Source organism: Doryrhamphus excisus, linkage group LG4 (genome assembly GCF_037039965.1).
Source record: "Doryrhamphus excisus strain RoL-2023G ecotype Guam linkage group LG4, RoL_Dexc_Guam_v1.1, whole genome shotgun sequence".
Classification (NCBI taxonomy): domain Eukaryota; kingdom Metazoa; phylum Chordata; class Actinopteri; order Syngnathiformes; family Syngnathidae; genus Doryrhamphus; species Doryrhamphus excisus.
The window spans coordinates 23,734,195-23,756,646 of NC_136360.1; the positions used below are offsets into that span (position 1 = coordinate 23,734,195).

General features: G+C 39.7%; 1 protein-coding gene across 1 annotated transcript in view; it reads right to left on the reverse strand.

The window, feature by feature from the left end:
• Positions 1–441: 441 nt before the first annotated feature.
• p3h2 (prolyl 3-hydroxylase 2) overlaps positions 442–22,452 on the reverse strand; it is a 56,525-nt gene continuing 34,514 nt past the window's right edge. Inside the window, exons 3-15 of the mRNA XM_058072752.2 lie at positions 16,458–16,647; positions 11,639–11,770; positions 9,478–9,605; positions 4,655–4,744; positions 4,364–4,404; positions 3,402–3,493; positions 3,205–3,332; positions 3,036–3,131; positions 2,823–2,973; positions 2,461–2,578; positions 2,306–2,381; positions 1,334–1,474; positions 442–1,238 (exon numbers count right to left, since the gene is read on the reverse strand). Coding sequence (XP_057928735.2) covers positions 1,146–1,238; positions 1,334–1,474; positions 2,306–2,381; positions 2,461–2,578; positions 2,823–2,973; positions 3,036–3,131; positions 3,205–3,332; positions 3,402–3,493; positions 4,364–4,404; positions 4,655–4,744; positions 9,478–9,605; positions 11,639–11,770; positions 16,458–16,647 — 1,476 coding nt within the window. The 3' untranslated portion in view covers positions 442–1,145. The remainder of the gene's footprint in view (positions 1,239–1,333; positions 1,475–2,305; positions 2,382–2,460; positions 2,579–2,822; positions 2,974–3,035; positions 3,132–3,204; positions 3,333–3,401; positions 3,494–4,363; positions 4,405–4,654; positions 4,745–9,477; positions 9,606–11,638; positions 11,771–16,457; positions 16,648–22,452) is intronic.

Here is a 22,452-nt window from a genome sequence, read left to right on the forward strand (position 1 = left end):
GTTTTTACTTTGAAACATTGCAAAATGGAACATATACTGTATAAATCACGTCAATTGTAATATTATTTCTCTGTGACGTTTCACACAAACGAAATCCATTAAAATTAGCGCGATGCTAATTAGCATCCCATAGCGCGCTGGGCATTCGCTTAGCGATCTTCTCCAGAAACGGACGTTTTAACACATCATTAATCAGCAAATGTATTATTAGCGTCAAATACTTACAGGCCACTTAATCAGCAGATGTATTATTAGCGTCAAATACTTACAGGCAAACCTTTCTCACGCTAAACATTCAGTTGAAATATAGCATTTATTGTGCGAGACTACTTCCTGACTACGGCAAGTCCCGTAGGACAAACAACGTCAACGCATTTTAAAACGACAATATTTATGCAATTTCAAAAACAATTGTTCACCATACGTGTGCGAATAAATAAAAACAATGCACGGTGATACTAAAGGTCTATAATTTATTAGACATGTACACACCTTTGTGCATTTCATCATTAAATATCAGTAAAAAACAAAAGTGTCAAAACTCGCTTTGCAGGAATAATTCTGCAAAACAAGACATCTCCCTACATATATTTCCCATTGAATTTACAGTGCATGACTCTGTCTATCATCTGTATATCAACACATACATCAAATACATATTCCTTGCAACAGGAACAATTGACATCTTTTATGAAAAAAAAATCAGTTCTCATATTAAATGCAATGACAGCAGCTGTCTCGTTCGTATTACAACATAAATAAAAAAAACGTACACTGCACATACGCACACATCTGCACGTGTAGATACGCACACTACTTTTGAAGGACAGCTTGCATGGTTGTTATAAATACTGTGCATACAATATTCAGCTTGAATAGAACAATTCTGTTGCAATAGTGCTGCTTGACATCTGAAAGAATGTGGAAAAGAGTGCACCGTCCACAATAACCACTGGCATCATGAAAACCGCTAGCTTGTACTGCTTGTCTAGTACTGCTGACGCATACAAAAACAGCAAAAGTACGCTGTGCACACATACACGCAAACACACACACACACAAATCCCATTCGTCATTAAACCTGCACTTGAGATCGTACAAAAATAGAACTATGGAATCATAATAAATAGCATCAACAAACTTGTCTACAGTTCATCCTTAGGGTTGATGTCGAGGCCGTGAGTCCACACCGACTGCGTGTCCAGAGCCTGGATCACCTCGTCCGCCTGCAGTCGCTCCTGGACAAACGATACAATATCATGTCAAGGTGACATTTTCCTTCTTCACTTCCTGGAACGCCATGTTGCATTTGTAAAAGGTGTACAAGGTGTACCAGCTCTCTGAAGAGGGGGTCCGTGGTGAACCAGAGAGCCACGGCACACCTCTGCCCACTGGTGACGGCCTTCACACCGTGTGGGTTCTCCCCACCCGAGGAGAAACCCACCATCCTGCCACACTTGGGCTTGACTGATGCCTGCATGGGATAGAAGGATGGGGACTTCATAATCTTAAAGACGGAATATTACAGCGTAAATACATTATGAGGAGAGGAAAATTGTCCTTTAAGGAGAATGAAGAGGTGATTTTACGAGACAAAAGAAAATCATGATAACATAAGAATATTACAAGTATAAAGTTGTACTTTTATGAGACAATATTACAAGAATCAAGTCATAATATGACAAGAAAACTATCATAATATTACAAGAATCAAGTCATAATATGACAAGAAAACTATCACAATATTACAAGAATAAAGTCATAATATTACAATAGAAATAACAATACACAAGAATAAATATATCATTTTAAAATTAATAAAAATAACACATTTATTAAAACAAAAATTACAAAAGTATGTGGGAAATTATTATTTACAAGTAAATCTATAATTATAATATAATATGAAAAAGTTTTCATTTTACATACATTTTTTAATGACAAAAAAATAAAGTTTTTGTACAAAAAAACAATTAAAAAATTAAATTTTACAATTAAATTTAATAGTAATTTTTGGGGGGGAGAAAATAATGTCACAATATTGCAAGAAGTTAGTAATTTCATGAGGAAAAAGATAATAATATCATGAATAATATTTTAATATTTCAGGAAAAATTCTAAAAATAAACTTGATATTCTGATAATAAAATAATAGTCATAAAAAAGTAGTAATATTCAGAGATGAATCTGATATAATTCCACATCTTGCTTGCAGGTTGTCTTGAATCTTTTACTTGGTGTCAAAGACGACAGGAGCAAAAAATAAAGGTGACCGATTGGGCTGCGTTTTTGGAGGCGGACTTACCGTCACCGTCTTAGCATCCATCTCTGTGAAGATGAACTCCCCACCTTCAAAGTCTCCGTTCAGGTACAACAGTGCGCTGAAAGGAAAAGGAAAGACAACGTGTGAGTGTGCCGTTAAGACACCCACACCCACACCCACACCCACATTGTGTGTACCTGTAGTCCCTGTAAGTGTATGCTGGGGGTTCCTTCCAGCACTCGTTGGCTTCGGGGTCTAGTAGACAGTTGTCAGCATGGATGGGATGGCTCAGGTCGTTCCTGTGGTCCTGCTGACCTGTCAATCAACGTAGAAATATTCTCAAGTTAATCAATAAATCGTCATTATTATCATTATCATGCAGATATTATTCCACAGCGCCCCCATAAGGACTGTTATTATGTATATGAACGGACTCTTTCTGAGAGTCTGGGCTCTTTTGTCTCCGGAACGGCTCTTCATTTAACATCATTTGTGTTTCTGACAGTCAAACGTGCAAAAAACGAAACCTGCGTGAGTGAAAAAACGTGACCTTACTGACCCGTGATAGCCGTGCGACACACCAGGTGAGTGTAGGAGAAGTGCAGGGTGGAGTTAAGCAGGAAGTACGACTCGATAATGCGTCTGGCTCGCTCGCTGATATCGTAGAAGAGGCGGGCGCTCCTCATGGGCACTCTGCCCTCGTAGCCGTACTGCAAACGGAAAGACCGTATTATTTCACGTCGCCGTGAAATAGTCAGCTGAGCAACTCTACCTGCAGGGTCTTCAGCACAGTGGCTCCTTCGAACTTCTCATTGGGCGTGTGAGGCGACATCCTGCCCCTGTAGCCGTCTCCTGCCAGGGTGACCGCCTGACGGGGCCGACAGGTCAAGCGTTAATCCTGACGCGTCAGCGTGCGCATGGCGACTCACCAAAGTGCTTACGTGCGCCAGGTGTTGGAGCTCTGAGCAGTCGTCCTCGGTGATCACGCCGTCCAGCAGGACCCGCTGGCTGCCGTTCAAGGCCACAGAGTCGTGGACCAGACGCACGCTTTCGTACAGCAAGGGCCCGCCTACACGCAGCATGGTAACGGAGCATCAGAACCACCTTCTTGGTTCCTGACTTCTTAAAGGAACATCACCTTCTTTCACATGCTGTGATGCAGCCACGCTCGTGTTCTTCTTCTCTGAGATGGGAACATATTCCATCCAGCCGTCCGTGCCTGACGGAATCCTGCACCAAAGGAAAACACATGCATGCTATCAGGAACACATGTGCATGGTATCCTAAAAACATGTGCATGGTATCGTACCACACATGCATGGTATCATAAACACACGTGCATTGTATCGTAAACACAAATGCATGGTATCATAAACACACGTGCATAGTATCATAAACACAAATGCGTGGTATCATAATAACATGTGCAGGGTATCATAACACACATACATGTTATCATAAACACATGCATGGTATCATAAACATATGCCATGCATGGTATCATAACACACATGCATGGTATCCTGCACGATAGGAAACACATGAGTGGTATCAGGAATATGTGCATGGTATCCTAAACACACGTGCATGGTATCCTAAACACAAATGCGTGGTATCATAACAACATGTGCATGCTATCATAACACACATACATGGTATCATAAACACACATGCAAAGTATCCTAAACACATAAAGGACATGGTATCAGAAACATATGCATGGTATCATAAACACTTGCATGGTATCATAACACACATGCATGGTATCCTGCGGGATAGGAAAACACATGCATGGTATCATTAACACACATGCATGGTATCATAAACACACATGCATGGTGTCAATCATAACACAAATACCATAAAATCACAACACTCTAAGAATATTGTATTTATTAGAAAATATTCAAATATTACAAGAATAAAGTTGTAATTTTATTAGAAAATATATATTTTTCCTAATTAATCCGAATTTAAATATGTTATAATTTCACAAGATAAAAAAAGTCATAACATTGTGAGACAAAAAGTTTGAAATGTCTAATTGGCCAAGAAAAGTTGTCATTTTGTGAAATGATGAATTTTAGTGCGGCCAAATACCTGTTGGTGTCGTCTCTTCCACCCGAGCTGCTCCAGTAATTCTGCCAACAAACATAATTCTGTTATTAATCACGACACTGACTGTATTGTACAGACTGCAGACGTCAGTAAAACCCAGTATGACCAGCAGGTGTCGCCTTTGGCTTAAAAAAAAGCCCCGGACACTGCCTGCCGTTTGTGTGGTGCACCTGTTGCAGGCTGCTGCCCAATCAACAGTAGGAACATGGCGTCCAAACAACACTGTCTCTTTTCAACTGGTGCTTCTCTGAAAGCTGTTGTGCTTGTACGCACCCCTTCAGTCAAGTCCACACCCATGGTTTGACTTCCAATCAGCAGCAGCTCCAGCTCCTGCTTGTGCCTCCTCAGGTAGCGTGCAGGCTCCTGCGGACACACGACCATGAAAAGCTCTTTTTAAAACACCTTGACAGGAAGCGTGTTTTAACCCTAAATAGTCTTGGCACGACTGTACAATAATTTCATTTTTGATAGCAGTTTCATACCAAAGAAATATGAGGCCTGTAGTGTTTCCCATAAAGTAATCTCTCGTTTATGGCGGGTAATTGGTTCCAGACCCGACCACGATAAGTCAATTTACACAAAGTAGGATTCTTTATTTATAAGTGGATTATTTTCATAGACTATGGAAAACCTGTTTACAACCTTCGAATAAATGCGCTTCTTAAAAAATCATTAGAGACCTCTAGGCATGAAATAACACCCCTATAATAATATTGTTTTGCGTTTATTTGTAGGACAATGAATATTTCAAAACGCAGCTACAGTATTTTGGGACTATTTATTTTTTCATTGTACTTGTCATCTTGTGGACCCAATCTCCGACCCTCCCTGAGGTTGGAGGGGGCAGGAAGTGGCAGGAGGGGGTTGTGGAATCAAACAGTTTTCACAGTCAACTTCCGAGACTGGAAAATGTAAGCCATGAAAACGCACACAAAAACATGCTCAGTGATTCTGTTGCCCCTCCACCACCTGGAGGGGCTGTATGCCTTGAAAATGCTGTGGTACAGAATAAGGAAGACCATCCACGATGACTTGATGTATATTAACCCTCAGGATTTATTCTTCTCTCAAAAATAACATTTCAGATATCATAAGATGATTACGTAAACAATTACCAATTTGTTTCCAGACACATTTCACATGTTTCAATTAGCCTGCTTCATGCTATTAACTGTACATTAAAGCTGGCTAGCATTAGCCATTTGGCTTATGTTCAAATGCTCTACAACACATTTTGTAACAAACATTTAGCAGTCAGCTGTTTACTCTAGCAACTTTCTAAACTCTTTACAGCCGTTAAAATATAAATGATCTCTACTTTGTACTAACCTGTGGTACAGAATAAGGAAGACAATCCACGATGACTTGACGTATATTCACCCTCAGGATTTATTCTTCCTCTGTGGTTTTGTCACCTACTCTATACCACCATCGCTGCTAGCACCCCCTAGTGGACCTTGCGGTATTACACCCAAACGCCAACAATGGAGATGCGCTTATTTTAGAATAAGCACATCTTTTTTCTTTTACAACTGAATTTTATATGTATGACATGAACTATTACTACTCTTAAATGCTCTGACCATATTTATGCATTTTTAACAGTCTTTTTTTAAACCATGTTACCTTATCTTTTATGTACCTTACAATTGGCTGGAGGCTCCTAACGAGACGTCTAATTGGGAGACCTGTTTTCTAATGTTTGTCTTTCCAGGGTCCAAGGGTGCGAAGACCAGCATTTATTTTCACATACAAATGTCGGATATGAACAGCATATGTAAACAGTGGTAAACAGGTTTTCTATGTCTTAATTTCTCTTATTATGTCTACTGTATTAGGAGTGTAAAGGTGACTATAGGGGTGTTATATCATACCTAGAGGGCTCTGATCATTATAAAAAGCATATGTAAGCAGTGGTAAACAGGTTTTATATGTCTTATATGTCTTAATTTCTACTACATTGGGTAATAGGAGTGTAAATGTGACTATAGGGGTGTTATGTCATATCTAGAGGGCTCTAATAATGGCAGAATGCATATTTAGAAGGGTAAAAATAAGTTTTGTATGTCTTATATGTCTTAATTTCTCGTATTATGTCTACTACATTGGGTAATAAGAGTGTAAATGTGACTATAGGGGTGTTATTTCATACCTAGAAGGCTCTAATAATAGTAAAATGCATTTTTAGAAGGCCACAAACAGGTTTTATATGTCTTATATGTCTTAATTTCTCTTATTATGTCTACTACACTGGGTAATAGGAGTGTAAAGGTGATTATAGGGGTGTTATATCATACGTAGAGGGCTCTGATCATTATAAAAAGCATATGTAAACAATGGTAAACAGGTTTTATATGTCTTATATGTCTTAATTTCTCTTATTATGTCTACTACATTGGGTAATAAGAGTGTAAAGGTGATTATAGGGGTGTTATATCATACGTAGAGGGCTCTGATCATTATAAAAAGCATATGTAAACAGTGGTAAACAGGTTTTATATGTCTTATATGTCTTAATTTCTCTTATTATGTCTACTACATTGGGTAATAGGAGTGTAAATGTGACTATAGGGGTGTTATTTCATATCTAGAGGGCTCTAATAATGGTAGAATGCATATTTAGAAGGGTAAAAATAAGTTTTGTATGTCTTATATGTCTTAATTTCTCGTATTATGTCTACTACATTGGGTAATAAGAGTGTAAATGTGACTATAGGGGTATTATTTCATATCTAGAGGGCTCTAATAATGGTAGAATGCATATTTAGAAGGGCAAAAATAAGTTTTCTATGTCTTATATGTTTTAATTTCTCTTATTATGTCTACTACATTGGGTAATATGAGTGTAAATGTGACTATAGGGGTATTACTTCATATCTAGAGGGCTCTAATAATGGTAGAATGCATATTTAGAAGGGCAAAAATAAGTTTTCTGTGTCTTAATTTCTCGCATTATGTCTACTACATTGGTAATAAGAGTGTAAATGTGACTATAGGGGTGTTATTTCATATCTAGAAGGCTCTAATAATAGTAAAATGCATTTTTAGAAGGCCACAAACAGGTTTTATATGTCTTAGATGTCTTAATTTCTCTTATTATGTATATTGGGACGTACCCCTCCGACTACTCCGAGGGCAGGGAAATGAATAATATGTTATCCGACATGGAAACGTGGCTGCGGCTTCCAGCTGGAAGGAGAGTGTGAGCTACAAGAAGCTTTTAAGAAGCAACTCCTGCCAGATGGCGAGTCGCAAGCTCGTCCAAGAAACACAGCAAACACACGCCGTCTCCTGTCTTGCCCTCAAATTCACACATCGGTGCCCACATCCTCCAGCGCATTATCATGCCCATCTTTTTTTAGCCCAGAATCCCACCAGGCTGCTATTAAAGAAACAGGATATTGACACAGGTGACGTCCATAACTTCTATAGCTGCCAGGCGGATGGACCACTAGAGAAAAATGTCCAACACCAGCAAATTTCGGATCAGATTATATCATAAGTACTTATAACATAAGTACACTGGAACACATTTATAGCAACACACACACACGCATTATTCTTATTTCCTATTATTATTACTATGTATATTGGCTAATAGTACTGTAAAAGTGACTATAGGTGTGTTATTGTGTACACATTCTATACACTAAAATACATACTCGGTACACTAAAATGCTAATATGAGGCATTCAGACACATTGACAGAGGTTGTGATGATATGTAGTACTGCACACTGGTCACTAGGTGTCAGTAATGTTACTGTAACGGGTGAGACACACAAGACCTCATTGGCAGAACAAAAGGCTCCTGTATGACCCCCCCATCTTCCCCAACACATTTACAGAAACACACACAAGCATTTTCTCTTATTATGTCTACTGCATTGGGTCATAGGAGACTGTAGGGGTGTTATATCATACCTAGAGGGCTCTGATCATTTTAAAAAGTGTATGTAAACAGTAGTAAACAGGTTTTATATGTCTTATTTTCTCTTATTATGTCTACTATATTAAGTAATAGGAGTGGAAAGGTGACTGTAGGGGTGTTATATCATACCGAGAGGGCTCTGATCATTTTATAAAGCGTATGTAAACAGTGGTAAACAGGTTGTCTATTTCATATGTATGTGTTAATTTATCTTATTATGTCTACTATATTGGGTAATGACAGTGTAAATGTGACTATAGGGGTGTTATTTCATATCTAGAAGGCTCTAATAATAGTAAAATGCATATTTAGAAGGCCGTAAACAGGTTTTATATGTATTATATGTCTTAATTTCTCTTATTATGTCTACTGCATTGGGTAATAAGAGTATAAAGGTAACTATAGGGGTGTTGTTTCATATCTAGAAGGCTCTAATAATAGTAAAATGCATATTTAGAAGGCCAAAAATAGGTTTTGTATGTCTTAAGTTCTCTTATTATGTCTACTATATTGGGTAACAGGAGTGTAAATGTGACTATAGGGGTGTTATTTCATATCTAGAAGGCTCTAATAATAGTCAAATACATATTTAGAAGGCCAAAAATAGGTTTTCTATGTCTTAATTTCTCTTATTATGTCTACTATATTGGGTAATAGGAGTGTAAATGTGACTATAGGGGTGTTATTTCATATCTAGAAGGCTCTGATAATAGTAAAATGCATATTTAGAAGGCTGTAGAAGGTTTTCTATGTCTTAATTTCTCTTATTATGTCTACTATATTGGGTAACAGGAGTGTAAATGTGACTATAGGGGTGTTATTTCATATCTAGAAGGCTCTGATAATATTAAAATGCATATTTAGAAGGCTGTAGAAGGTTTTCTATGTCTTAATTTCTCTTATTATGTCTACTACATTGAGTAATAGGAGTGTAAATGTGACTATAGGGGTGTTATTTAATATCAAGAAGGCTCTAATAGTAAAATGCATATTTAGAAGGCCAAAAACAGGTTTTCTATGTCCTATATGTGTTATTTTCTCTTATTATGTCTACTATATTGGGTAATAGGAGTGTAAATGTGACTATAGGGGTGTTATTTCATATCTAGAAGGCTCTAATGAAGACAGTAATGAAGTGAAAGGACATCCTCTCACGGGAATCTAACCTGTCTGGGTTTGCTGTGGTATCCCAGCACCTCTGTGTAGTAGTCCACATTTTCCGTCATGAACTCTTCCCCCTCGTGGAACAGAAGGTAAGTCAGCGCACACTGCAGCGCCTCCTCCAGCCTTTCCACTGCAGGGAGAGAAACAGGAAACACATGAGGTGTTTTCACAGATCTTTGCTGGATCCCCACCAGCGTGGAGGGGAAGTGGGAATACATCATCCCGCCATGACTGACATTTCCAAACCATCAGCGCAATCAAGCAAACGCTGCTTAAGGGGGCGAAAAAAGGGGCTCTGGACCACATGGATGAGTCACGCTTCCACGGGCACACACCTTCTGCTCATCGACACACACACACACACACACACACACACACACACACACACACACACACACACACACACACAATCACATTCTTTCCAAGCTAGTAAACGAAGCAGGGTTAACCAGAGGCTTCCTGTCTGGGCCGAGATGATGCATCTGCTGCGGTCAGCTTTGCCTTCCAGCCTCGGCAGGGGAGGCGGGACACGTGGTAGATGTGGTAGACATGGTAGACATGGTAGACGTGGTAGAGGTGGTAGAGGTGGTAGAGATGGTAGAGGTGGTAGAGGTGGTAGACGTGGGAGAGATGGTAGAGGTGGTAGACATGGTAGAGGTGGTAGACGTGGGAGAGATGGTAGAGGTGGTAGACATGGTAGAGGTGGTAGAGGTGGTAGACGTGGTAGACGTGGTAGAGGTGGTAGACGTGGGAGAGATGGTAGAGGTGGTAGAGGTGGTAAACGTGGTAGAGGTGGTAGACGTGGTAGAGGTGGTAGACGTGGTAGAGGTGGTAGACGTGGGAGAGATGGTAGACGTGGGAGACGTGGTAGAGGTGGTAGAGGTGGTAGACGTGGTAGAGGTGGTAGAGGTGGTAGACGTGGTAGAGGTGGTAAACGTGGTAGAGGTGGTAAACGTGGTAGAGGTGGTAGAGGTGGTAGATGTGGTAGACGTGGTAGAGGTGGTAAAGGTGGTAGAGGTGGTAGATGTGGTAGAGGTGGTAGAGGTGGTAGATGTGGTAGAGGTGGTAGAGGTGGTAGACGTGGTAGAGGTGGGAGATATGAGCTCACGGTGGCTTCACTCAGGCAACTTAAGCACTTCCACTCAATCAAAGGCTGTTGAGTGACGCCAAACCTCCACTCTGCTGGGGTGTTTGACAATGACAGCACTGTTCATTGACTTTAGTAGGGGTGTTATATCATACCTGGAGGGCTCTGATCATTTTATAAAGCATATGTAAACAGTGGTAAACAGGTTTTCTATGTCTTATTTTCCCTTATTATGTCTACTACATTGGGTAATAGGAGGAGAAATGTGACTATAGGGGTGTTATTTCATATCTAGAAGGCTCTAATCATAGTAAAATCCATACTTAGAAGGCCATAAACATGTTATATATGTCTTAATTTCTCTTATTATGTCTGCTATATTAGGTAACAGGAGTATAAAGGTGATTATAGGGGTGTTATTTCATATCTAGAAGGCTCTAATAATGGTAGAATGAATATTTAGAAGACCAAAAATAGGTTTTCTATGTCTTATATGTCTTAATTTCTCTTATTATGTCTACTGCATTGGGTTATAGGAGTGTAAATGTGACTATAGGGGTGTTATTTCATATGTTGAGGGCTCTAATAATGGTAAAATGCATATTTAGAAGGCCATAAACAGGTTTTATATGTCTTATATGTCTTAATTTCTCTTATTATGTCTGCTATATTAGGTAATAGGAGTATAAAGGTATTTATAAGGGTGTTATTTCATAATAATGGTAGAATGCATATTTAGAAGGCCAAACCACCATCACAAACCAGTGTGGACAGAACCGGAGGCAAGGTGGTGAAGCGTCTCACCCCGGACCAAAGGAACCTCGTAATCCACAGTAGGTACTACAATCCTGCTACGTAGTATCTATGTAGTACAATCCTGCTATGTTAACACAGACTACAGCAGCCCAAGAAAGACAAAGAATAACTGAATGACAGCAATGTGATACAGTGCGAGTCGTCATGCAGGGCGGGGTCCAATCATCTCCTGGGAGTCTGCATCATCGTCTTTTTGGACGAGTCCTTGGGCGTGTCCTGTTCAATCAGGTCACTCTACTGATGTTAAAAAAGCAACTCACGGTGGAAGTAGGCGAACTGGAGGTAGTCATAGTGGACAGGAAGGTAGTTCTCCATGGGGGACAGGCGTCCAGGCCGGGTGGCCAGATCCCGGACGCACTCGTGCTCGCAGTGCAGCACCTGAGTGAAGTGATCTGCAATATGAAAAAAGATTTGGAGTCAGTGTGGGAGTCGCCGGTATCGCTTGGAGAAAAGGAATCTTGGACGCAATCGGCAGTTCCAGGGTCACACGTTATTTACTTTTCACTTTCTTGTCGCGGTCATACAAAACCAGTAGAAAACCAGTAGAAAACCAGTAGAAAACCAGTAGAAAACCAGTAGAAAACCAGTAGAAAACCAGTAGAAAACCAGTAGATTCCCAGTCATCCAGGACATGGTTCCCACGAACAAATGCCCTAGCATCTGTCCCCATAAGATTGTCTCATTCCGAGGGAAACATGGCCACCGTGTCTGGATATTTTATATAAGCACGGTAAAAACTGTAGGAAAAAATAGCGTTGTTTTTACGAATAGAAACTGGCAGAAAAAATTCTGTAAAAATTACAGTAGAAATGTAAACAGTCTTACAGCCTACACTGTAAAATTTACAGTTTAAAACTGTTACAATTTACAGAAAAAAATACACTTATATTACAATATTGTCAAACTTGTTATATTTTTTTGTTATTTATTATTTTTGTTATTTTGTTACTTCACGTTTTATGCATGTAATATTTGCAGAAAATTGTTGTTAATTTTACATCAAATACTATTAAACACTAAACTATTAAACATTGTTTTGCTGTAATAAAAACTAAAAATACTGATATGATATAAATATATATTACTGATATATTCTGCAAATTAATATATAAATTCCTATAATTATGAATATAATATAATATATAATAAAATATAATTTATATAATAATGTAATATATTTTGTTGACAGAATAACAATATAATTTATATAATATGTAATATATTTTATATATATTATATACTATATATATATAATATATTTTATATATACGTATATTGTATAATATAAAATTTGCAAATATTTATTAAAATGTACTAAATTATGCAGTATTTCCAAACTTACTTTACAAAAGTAAAAAGCTTTCTATTTTAATTTGGAGTGGCCAATTAACCTAGCATGTTTTTGGAATGTGCAAACTCCACACAGAGATTGCCGAAGGTGGAATCGAACTCGTGTCTCCTAGCTGTGAGGCCTGCACTCGGCCGCCTTGCAGCCAGAAATTGGATAGAAAATAAATATATTCAATCCAAGAGCGATGCTGTTGCAGACGTGCTGTGTGGTCTCCCACTAACGAAGTTTTCAGCACGGCCATTAGCGCCCCTGAGCTCACGGTGTGATGTCATCAAAGGCTCGTAAAACACACACAAGCCAAAAATGATCAACTGCGTGTTTGTGTTTGGCCAAGGCCAATTGGGCCGAAAGCAAGACGGATAAAATTGCAGAGGAGTCATCCGTTACGTTTGAGCAGGGAGCGGTGAAGATAAAACATGGAAAATAAGAAGACACCATGCAGGAAGGAAAATGAGTAATTACATCCAAAACTGCCTCGTGCTTGGGAGACGTAACGGAGGTTCAAGGTTCGTTCATTCATTCTTTTTAAAAACTATGCTATTAAAAAAATAATAGTAAGAAAAACTAAGAAAGTTGTCATTTTTGGAAGAAAAATGGGAATAAAGTCATATTTAGTTTGAAAACAGCAAAAATAAAAAATAATTGTAGAATAATAAGAATTTAATAAAAATATTTTCATTATATTTTTATTATATTAAAATATATTTTTAATATATTTAATATTTATAATATTTTAATTATAAAATATTATATGTATTTTTTAACATATATAAACAAAGTCAGGTTGCCGTTTATCTGTGAATTGTTCAAGCTGTTAAAGATGCACCAATGAGGATCAAACAAGTACATGATCCCACATTGTGTCATTTCCTCCACTGCCTTGTTGACCTTTCACCTTTCAGTTGAGGGAGGCCAGAAGACAAAGTAGTCAGTATATGACTTCCTCGCCTCCACGAGGCCTGAGAGGAAAAACAGCAGAATGGGCCATGTTTGACTTGTGTTTGTCAATGATCACTGAGATCACCGCAGTGCAGCTGCTGACCCCCCCCCCCCCCCATAACCCCCCCACCGCCGCCGCTTCCTTGTTGTGGTCTGTTGAGTCTCAGCAGCTGAAGTGATGTCCAGAAATGTGCAGACGCTCAAAAAGTAACACAAAAACTAAGCAGATGGCAGTGAATGACACACCAAAAAAAACATCATTATCATCGTTATTTCTCCAAGAATAAACTAGAAAACAATCTGGTGATTAAAAGCCAAACAAAAGCTCGTCCAAAACTAATTAGCTGTGTTTTAGCCTCACGTAATCCAAACAAAGAACACTGGTCAGGGATTAAGTTGACGCTACTGCTCACAAAGCGACCCCAGATTCCATTTATTCATGCCAGTCTTTTCATTTATTGTGTACTTTGTACTAGAGATTGACTGTGGGGTGTTATTTCATATTTAGAGGGCTTTCATGATGTTTAAAATTGTATTTAGAAGTTGGCAAACAGGTTGTCTATGTCGTATTTTGTCTTGTTATGTTGACTATATTGGATAATAGGAGTATAAAGATGAATGTGGGATGTTATTTCATATTTAGAGGGCTTTCATAATGTTTAAAATTGTATTTAGAAGGTGATAAACATGGTTTCTATGTCTTATATGTCGTATTTTGTCTTATTATGTCGACTATATCGGGTAATAGGAGTATAAAGATAAATGTGGGATGTTATTTTATATTTAGAGGGCTTTCATAATGTTTAAATTTGTATTTAGAAGGTGATAAACATGTTTTCTATGTCTTATATGTCGTATTTTGTCTTATTATGTCGACTATATTGGGTAATAGGAGTATAAAGATAAATGTGGGGTGTTATTTTATATTTAGAGGGCTTTCATAATGTTTGAAATTGTATTTAGAAGGTGATAAACATGGTTTCTATGTCTTATATGTTGTATTTTGTCTTATTATGTCGACTATATTGGGTAATAGGAGTATTAGGATAAATGTGGGATGTTATTTCATATTTAGAGGGCTTTCATAATGTTTAAAATTGTACTTAGAAGGTGATAAACATGGTTTCTATGTCTTATATGTCGTATTTTGTCTTATTATGTCGACTATATTGGGTAATAGGAGTATAAAGATGACTGTGGGGTGTTATTTCATGTTTAGAGGGCTTTCATAATGTTTAAAATTGTATTTAGAAGTTGGTAAACATGTTTTCTATGTCTTATATGTCGTATTTTGTCTTATTATGTCAACTATATTGGGTAATAGGAGTATAAAGATAAATGTGGGATGTTATTTCATATTTAGAGGGCTTTCATAATGTTTAAAATTGTATTTAGAAGGTGATAAACAGGTTGTCTATGTCCTATATGTTGTATTTTCACATGACCGCCCTTTGGGCCACGGCCGTGCGTGCCAAGTGGCATCCTGCGCCAAGCCGCTGCCAGGCAGATTTGATCACCTAGCGAGCACAAAGAGCATCGTTTGGCCTGGTCTGAGCTTCCCGAGGCTCTTTCAGCACAATAAAGCTGAGTTCAGGCTGACGGCCAACCAGAAGAGTCACCATAGCTTTGATGAAAACGCTTCAAGCACAAAGCCAGCAGTCTCACTGCTTTCATGTTTGATGCCCACTCATCACAATCCCACTTTGCAAAGGATGAGACAACAACAAGTCAAGGACTTCTCACAACTTCTCACAAGAAGAACATCCCAACAGGATGTCTGAAGGAAAACACACTCAAGGTCGTTCTCAGAGGACACCCGGCAACTCGTTAGGAAAACATCCCATTTGATTTGACTGATGTTAGCACACGTTAAGGTCACACCGACTTGCTGCGTTGATCTCCTCCAGGCTGGAGGCCTTGAGTGCTCCACATGTTTATCACCTGGTACACGTCCTGACATGGAACGTCCCACCACAGGGGTGGCTCTTTTTTCATTGGCCACGCTCAAAACAAACAAACACAAACGGTCCTAATGTGTCAAGAATAACGTTTATTTTAGCAGGACAAATAATCTCATTTTAGTAGCATAAAGGTCAAATATATATTTTAAAACTATGATATTTAAAAAAATTAATAGTATGAAATTTTTTGAAAGAAAAATGGGAATCATATTTATTATTTTTTTGTAAAAAAAATATATTAATATTATATATTAAATTCAATATTATATAATATTTAGTTTGAAAACAGCAAAAAAATGGAATAATAAGAATTTTATAAAAAATTGTAAAAGGTAATTTGCTGATACAGTTAAAATGTCAAAAATATTGTAGGAATAAAGTCCTAATTATGAGATGAACACTAACAAGAAGAAAGTGGGAATAGTTTTTTTTTTTTTTTAGAAAAAACAACAGCCAACATGGAAAAATAATAAATAAGAATAAAGTCAAAATATTAAGAAATAAAAGTAATATTGTGACCTAACTAATGAAGTTTTAAATTAATTAATAATTTTTAGAAAATTAGGTTTGGGAATAATATTATGGAAATACTTGCTTTTCCGGAGGAAACCGGAGTACCCGGATAAGAACTACACACAGAGATGGCCGAGGGTGGAATTGAACTCGGGTCTCCTAGCTGTGAAGCCTGTGTGCTAACCACCCGGCCGCTGTGCAGCCCTGGTTCAGTATATTTTTCATCAAAATAGTAATCATGCCAAAATGTTGTGTTGCTGCTGGATGTTCACTGTATCCGAGTAGCACCAAATGTCATCAGTTGTCCGTCCTTACCTGATATGACTTCGTAGAGGCTGTAACGGTAGGAGAGGTGGTTGTGGCCCTCAAACCTGTGCGGCCCCTGACACAGGGCCCGGCACTCCACGTCAGCTTTGTAGTACTCCACCAGAGCCGTCTCGAAGAGATGGACGGCCCCCTCGTAGTCGCCTTGATCGTATAACGTCACTGCCGCCGTAAAGGAGCGCTGGCGTGGAGGACAAGGATGTGGATCAATGATCACATGATCACTGTTTCACGATCATCTCACTAGCCACGTTTACATGACGACTTTTTCTCTTTCCAAATGGAATCTTTCCGAAAGCAATGGTATCCATGGAAAGGAATATTCCAATCTCTTGTCTCCATGCGCCGCTATAATCAACCAGATTAGTCAATAGGGCATGCCCAGTAAAACGTAAACACCAACATCAGCTGATACCGACTTCCTCCAGTTTTTCTTTCCCTTGTCGGAATAACTCCGTATTGCCAGTTTTTCCTTTGTCCAGTCTTGAAATTGAGTTTGGATCAAAAACAAACTTTGCTTAGCAGTCCAATGCCGATTGCTGGCCTCCATTTTTAAAAGTGAAGAACGTCTGGATCTGCGTGTTACATCATATCTCAGCATTCGCTGAAAGAACGCACCCGGGAACAGGAAAAGATAAAGTTCAGTCTTGATAATATTTTATAATTAAGCTTGGCACATGTTTTATATAGATATGTATTTTCTTTTTATGAATGGCGTATAGAAGGGTTTAGATCAGGGGTCTCAAACACACGGCCCGCAGGACACTAGTTTGAGGCCCCTGCCTTGATATGAAAGTTTAATGTTGATATGGATGCTGTATGGTATCATGTACCCAGAAAAAATTATTACGTTTGATTAATGTTCATGTTAAAGGTTAAATAACTGTTAATAGTTATCCTCCCTATCCGTGTGGAAGTGGTAAGTTTTTGGCTATTTAAGTTGAAAGGAAATAACTTGAAGGCTACCGTTTAGGTGGCTAGCTCTCTAGTTTAGCGAGTTAGCATGTGTCTCAAGACCCTGCAGTTGCGCAATATGTTGTAAATAAAAAGTATAAATGTGACTATAGTCGTGTTTTGTCATGTCTACAGGGCTCTAATAATGCTTTGTTCATTTTAATATGAAAAAATTATTTGTCTACCCACCAACTATATGTGCTTTCTTAAGTTATTATTATTATTATTATTATTATATTTATTACTGATTGATTGATTTTCTTTATTCTTGATTTGTTTATTTATTTTTCAAATTATTTTGTGTAGAAAAATAAAAAGTAAGATATTTGAGAACAGTGGAATGTTTTATCAGAGCTTTTATTGTAGAAAATTGGAACCAAAGCAAAGCTTTTTAAATATTTTTGTTTTTAATAAATGTGCTTTTTTATCTCCGATAACGGTCAAACTCATAAGTCGGAACCTGCCAGGAATATTTGGGTCCATGTAAACGTGGCTAATGTTTGTTTTCCCCTGGTGTTGTGTTGTCAAAAAGACAACAATAAAACCTGCAGCCAGTTTATAAAAACCTTTCCAATCCGTCTGGCAACGTCCTGGTAGGAGCGATCCTTGTGTTTCAAATAAACAGAAACAGTTGAGAAGGTAGTAAGACACAAAGTATCAGCACATTAGAACATCAACATAACCTTCAATGTTTTATGAAGTGAGCTTTAAAACAGCGGAGGCGGGTCTTGGATGACAGACAGCTGTGGTCTGACATGTGAGTCGCTAGTAATTTGCAGCAGCTCCGTGTTGAGGTCGAACACACGAGGCGGGGGGGATGGGGGGGTGAAAGATTTTCACTGGAGCAGCTCACAAGGAATTCCACAGTGTGCAGAACCTCGGAGCAAAGCCGCGTTTAAGAGCTTCCAGTCTTTGAACTGCAGGGCCCATTAACACAAAGTGGCCTTCATACACGGTTCCTCTGAGGCCAAACACAGCAAATAAGCACGGCTGGAAAAAGGCAGTAGCTTGAAAATACTACCTATAGAGTACTGGCAAATACCTCCACTTTGACCTCGGTTTGACTCCTGCAGTGTTTTTCCATACGTACATCAATCAGCCACAGATAACTTTGGAGCTAACTTTGCTAGGTATGTCACCATCGTTGAAATATACGCTAACACTACCACAATATACGCTAACACTACCACAATATACGCTACCACTACCACAATATACGCTACCACTACCACAATATACACGAGCGCTCACACGTTTGGAGATATCAGAGATATGGCTATAAAGTCCAGCAGGAGCATTCGTTGTGCATGTAGAAAAGAGCTTTAACTACAGGGACACATTTTTTTCCCACTTGTATTTACATCAACAAGTTATTTCATATTTATTATTTCATGTTATTTGATGTTATTTCATGTTTAGAGGGCTTTCATAATGTTTAAAATTGTATTTAGAAGGTGATAAACAGGTTGTCTATGTCTTATATGTCGTATTTTGTCTTATTATGTCGACTATATTGGATAATAGGAGTATAAAGATGACTGTGGGGTGTTATTTCATATTTAGAGGGCTTTCATAATGTTTAAAATTGTATTTAGAAGGTGATAAAAAGGTTGTCTATGTCTTATATGTCGTATTTTGTCTTATTATGTCGACTATATTGGGTAATAGGAGTATAAAGATGACTGTGGGGTGTTATTTCATATTTAGAGGGCTTTCATAATGTTTAAAATTGTATTTAGAAGGTGGTAAACAGGTTGTCTATGTCTTATATGTCGTATTTTGTCTTATTATGTCGACTATATTGGGTAATAGGAGTATAAAGATGACTGTAGGGTGTTATTTTATATTTAGAGGGCTTTCATAATGTTTAAAATTGTATTTAGAAGGTGATAAACTGGTTGTCTATGTCTTATATGTCGTATTTTGTCTTATTATGTTTACTATATTGGGTAATAGGAGTATAAAGATGACTGTAGGGTGTCATTTCATATTTAGAGGGCTTTCATAATGTTTAAAATTGTATTTAGAAGGTGATAAACTGGTTGTCTATGTCTTATATGTCGTATTTTGTCTTATTATGTTTACTATATTGGGTAATAGGAGTATAAAGATGACTGCGGGGTGTCATTTCATATTTAGAGGGCTTTCATAATGTTTTAAATTGTATTTAGAAGTTGATAAACAGGTTGTCTATGTCTTATATGTCGTATTTTGTCTTATTATGTCGACTATATTGGGTAATAGGAGTATGAAGATGAATGTAGGGTGTTATTTCATATTTAGAGGGCTTTCATAATGTTTAAAATTGCATTTAGAAGGTGATAAACAGGTTGTCTATGTCTTATATGTCGTATTTTGTCTTATTATGTCGACTATATTGGGTAATAGGAGTATAAAGTTGACTGTGGGGTGTTATTTCATATTTAGAGGGCTTTCATAATGTTTAAAATTGTATTTAGTTTTTCTACTCTCGCTTTACCAAACAGACTAGACGACACGAGAGTTCACTCTGTGCATCTGTTTCAACCCTCCTGTCTCTTTGCTACGTGCTAGCAAAAGCACTGCTTGCTAGCTGTGTTTGTGTGTGTTGTGCGACACGATGGAATACTTTCTTGACTCCTGTTGTGTATAAAAAACACTTTCTGACTTACCATAAATACATTGAAATGTCAGCTCTTCTTAACACACAACGGAGAATAAGAACAGGTAGCAGGAGGGTTCAATGTTGCCAACTTAGTGACTTATTTTGCATGACAAACATAGCGTCCTTGTCATGATCCATTCTCCCCAGGCTATTTTCCTCCTGGTGAGTCTCTCCCTCTGTTTTGCCTGGCCAGCCAACCCCACACCCAGCTCCCTCAACACACACTCTGCACACCTGCAGCCAATGATTACCTGCCCTGCCTGCTCTACATAAGCCTCCCCCACTCAGTGCCTCTTGTCGGATCGTCTGCAAGCCTGCACGAAGCTCTGCTCTCTGTTTCAGCCCACAGCTCGACTCTGACTCCAGAACCTGACCTGCCCTGATCACGATCTCCGCCTGACCCCTGCCGGTACCTTTGCCTTGTCCTGACCACCTGCCACAACGACCTGACCTGCCCTGACCACGATCTCCGCCTGACCCCTGCCTGTGCCTCTGCTGAATAAAGACTCGTTCCTGACCTCTGCTGGAGCTTCAATAAACATCTTGAACTGTGACGCTCGTGTGGTCCTCGTTCTGTCTGATCCCTGACAGTACGATCCGACCAACATGGACCCAGCGCACAGTTCTCCCAGCAGAGGACCCGAAACACCCTCTGCTATGCAACGCCTGGAATCCACTGAGGGAGAGGTGAGCCGCATGGCTGCTGACATGTCCTCTTTGCTTCAGCTCAGCCAGCAACAACAGCAGCAGATTCAGCAACAACAACAGCAATTGGCTGAGATCGCTAATCTGCTCTCCAACCAGCCACCGCCCGCTGCACCTACCCCACATCAGTCTGATCCGAACATGTCTGATTCTGTTGCTCCATTCTTCACCACCACTACTCCAGAACCCAAGGTCGGCAGCCCTGAACGCTTTGATGGTGATCCTGCACAGGTTCGGGCATTCCTTACCAGCTGTCGACTACAGTTTGCTCTGCAACCTAGAACCTTCGCTACGGAGGGAGCGAGGGTGGGTTTTGCAATCACACATCTGACTGGCCGTGCACGACTCTGGGGAACGGCTGAATTTGAACGCCAGACAGCTGTGTGCTCTTCCTTCAACCTGTTCGCTGAGGAGATGCTGAAGGTCTTCGACTTGGGATCGTCTACAGATGAGGCATCACAGGCTCTGATGACGATCCGTCAAGGTCGAAGGTCAGTGGCAGACTACTCAATCAACTTCCGAACCCTGGCGAGACGCAGTTCTTGGAATATGGAGGCCTTGGTGGATGTCTTCCTCCATAGCCTGGCAGACTACTTGAAGGACGAGCTGGTTTCCCATGATCGACCTTCCACCCTGGATGAAGCAATCGCCCTAGCTGTCCGCATTGACCGCAGGATCCAGACCCGCCGTCAAGAGAGAGGGCGCCAGACTCTTCGTGATCGCCGATCTCTGACCACGCACTCAACCTCTGCGTCGGCTGATCACGTTAAACCCATGGAGATCGGTCGTGCTTCGCTCTCCCCCGAAGAGCGCCAGCATCGCTTCGACTTCAACCTGTGCCTGTACTGCGGAGGAGAAGGGCATCGTGTCGTCACTTGTCCAGTAAAAAGACAGGGCTCACCGGAAGTAGGAGGGGTCCGGCTGAGCCCAACAAACCTGCAATCCTCCAACTTCAGTAAACCTCTTTTCAAAGTTTCTCTTCACTCTCCCAATGTAACCAACACCCTGTCCGCTCTGATAGACTCTGGTGCTGAAGCCAACCTGATGGACACTGATTTAGCTTGCCAGTTGGGAGTTGAGAGTCGCCCCTTACCCAAACCCATTCCCGTCCGCGCTCTGAATGGCCATCTTCTGGGCACCATCACCAGTATCACCTCACCCATTTCCATGATGATCTCAGGCAACCACCGTGAGACAATCAGCTTCCACCTACTTCGCTCACCCAATCAACCTCTCATCCTAGGCTCCCCTTGGCTCCGCCTGCACAATCCTCACCTTGATTGGGTCTCTGGGACCATCAAGGAATGGGGTGGGAGATGCCATCAGACCTGTTTACACTCTGCCTCTCTGCACCGCAGCCCAGTCCCACCTGCTTCCGCTATTGATGTTTCCAACGTTCCTGAGTGCTATCGCGATCTACGCGAGGTATTTAACAAATCCAAAGCCATGTCCCTGCCACCACACCGTCCCTATGACTGTTCCATTGACCTCCTCCCAGGCACCACTCCACCCAAGGGCCGTCTGTATTCTTTGTCTGCTCCTGAACGAAAGGCTATGGACGATTACATTAGTAACTCCTTGTCTGCTGGTATCATTCGCCCCTCTTCCTCTCCAGCCGGTGCCGGATTCTTCTTCGTGGGGAAGAAAGATGGCTCACTTCGACCCTGCATCGATTACCGTGGA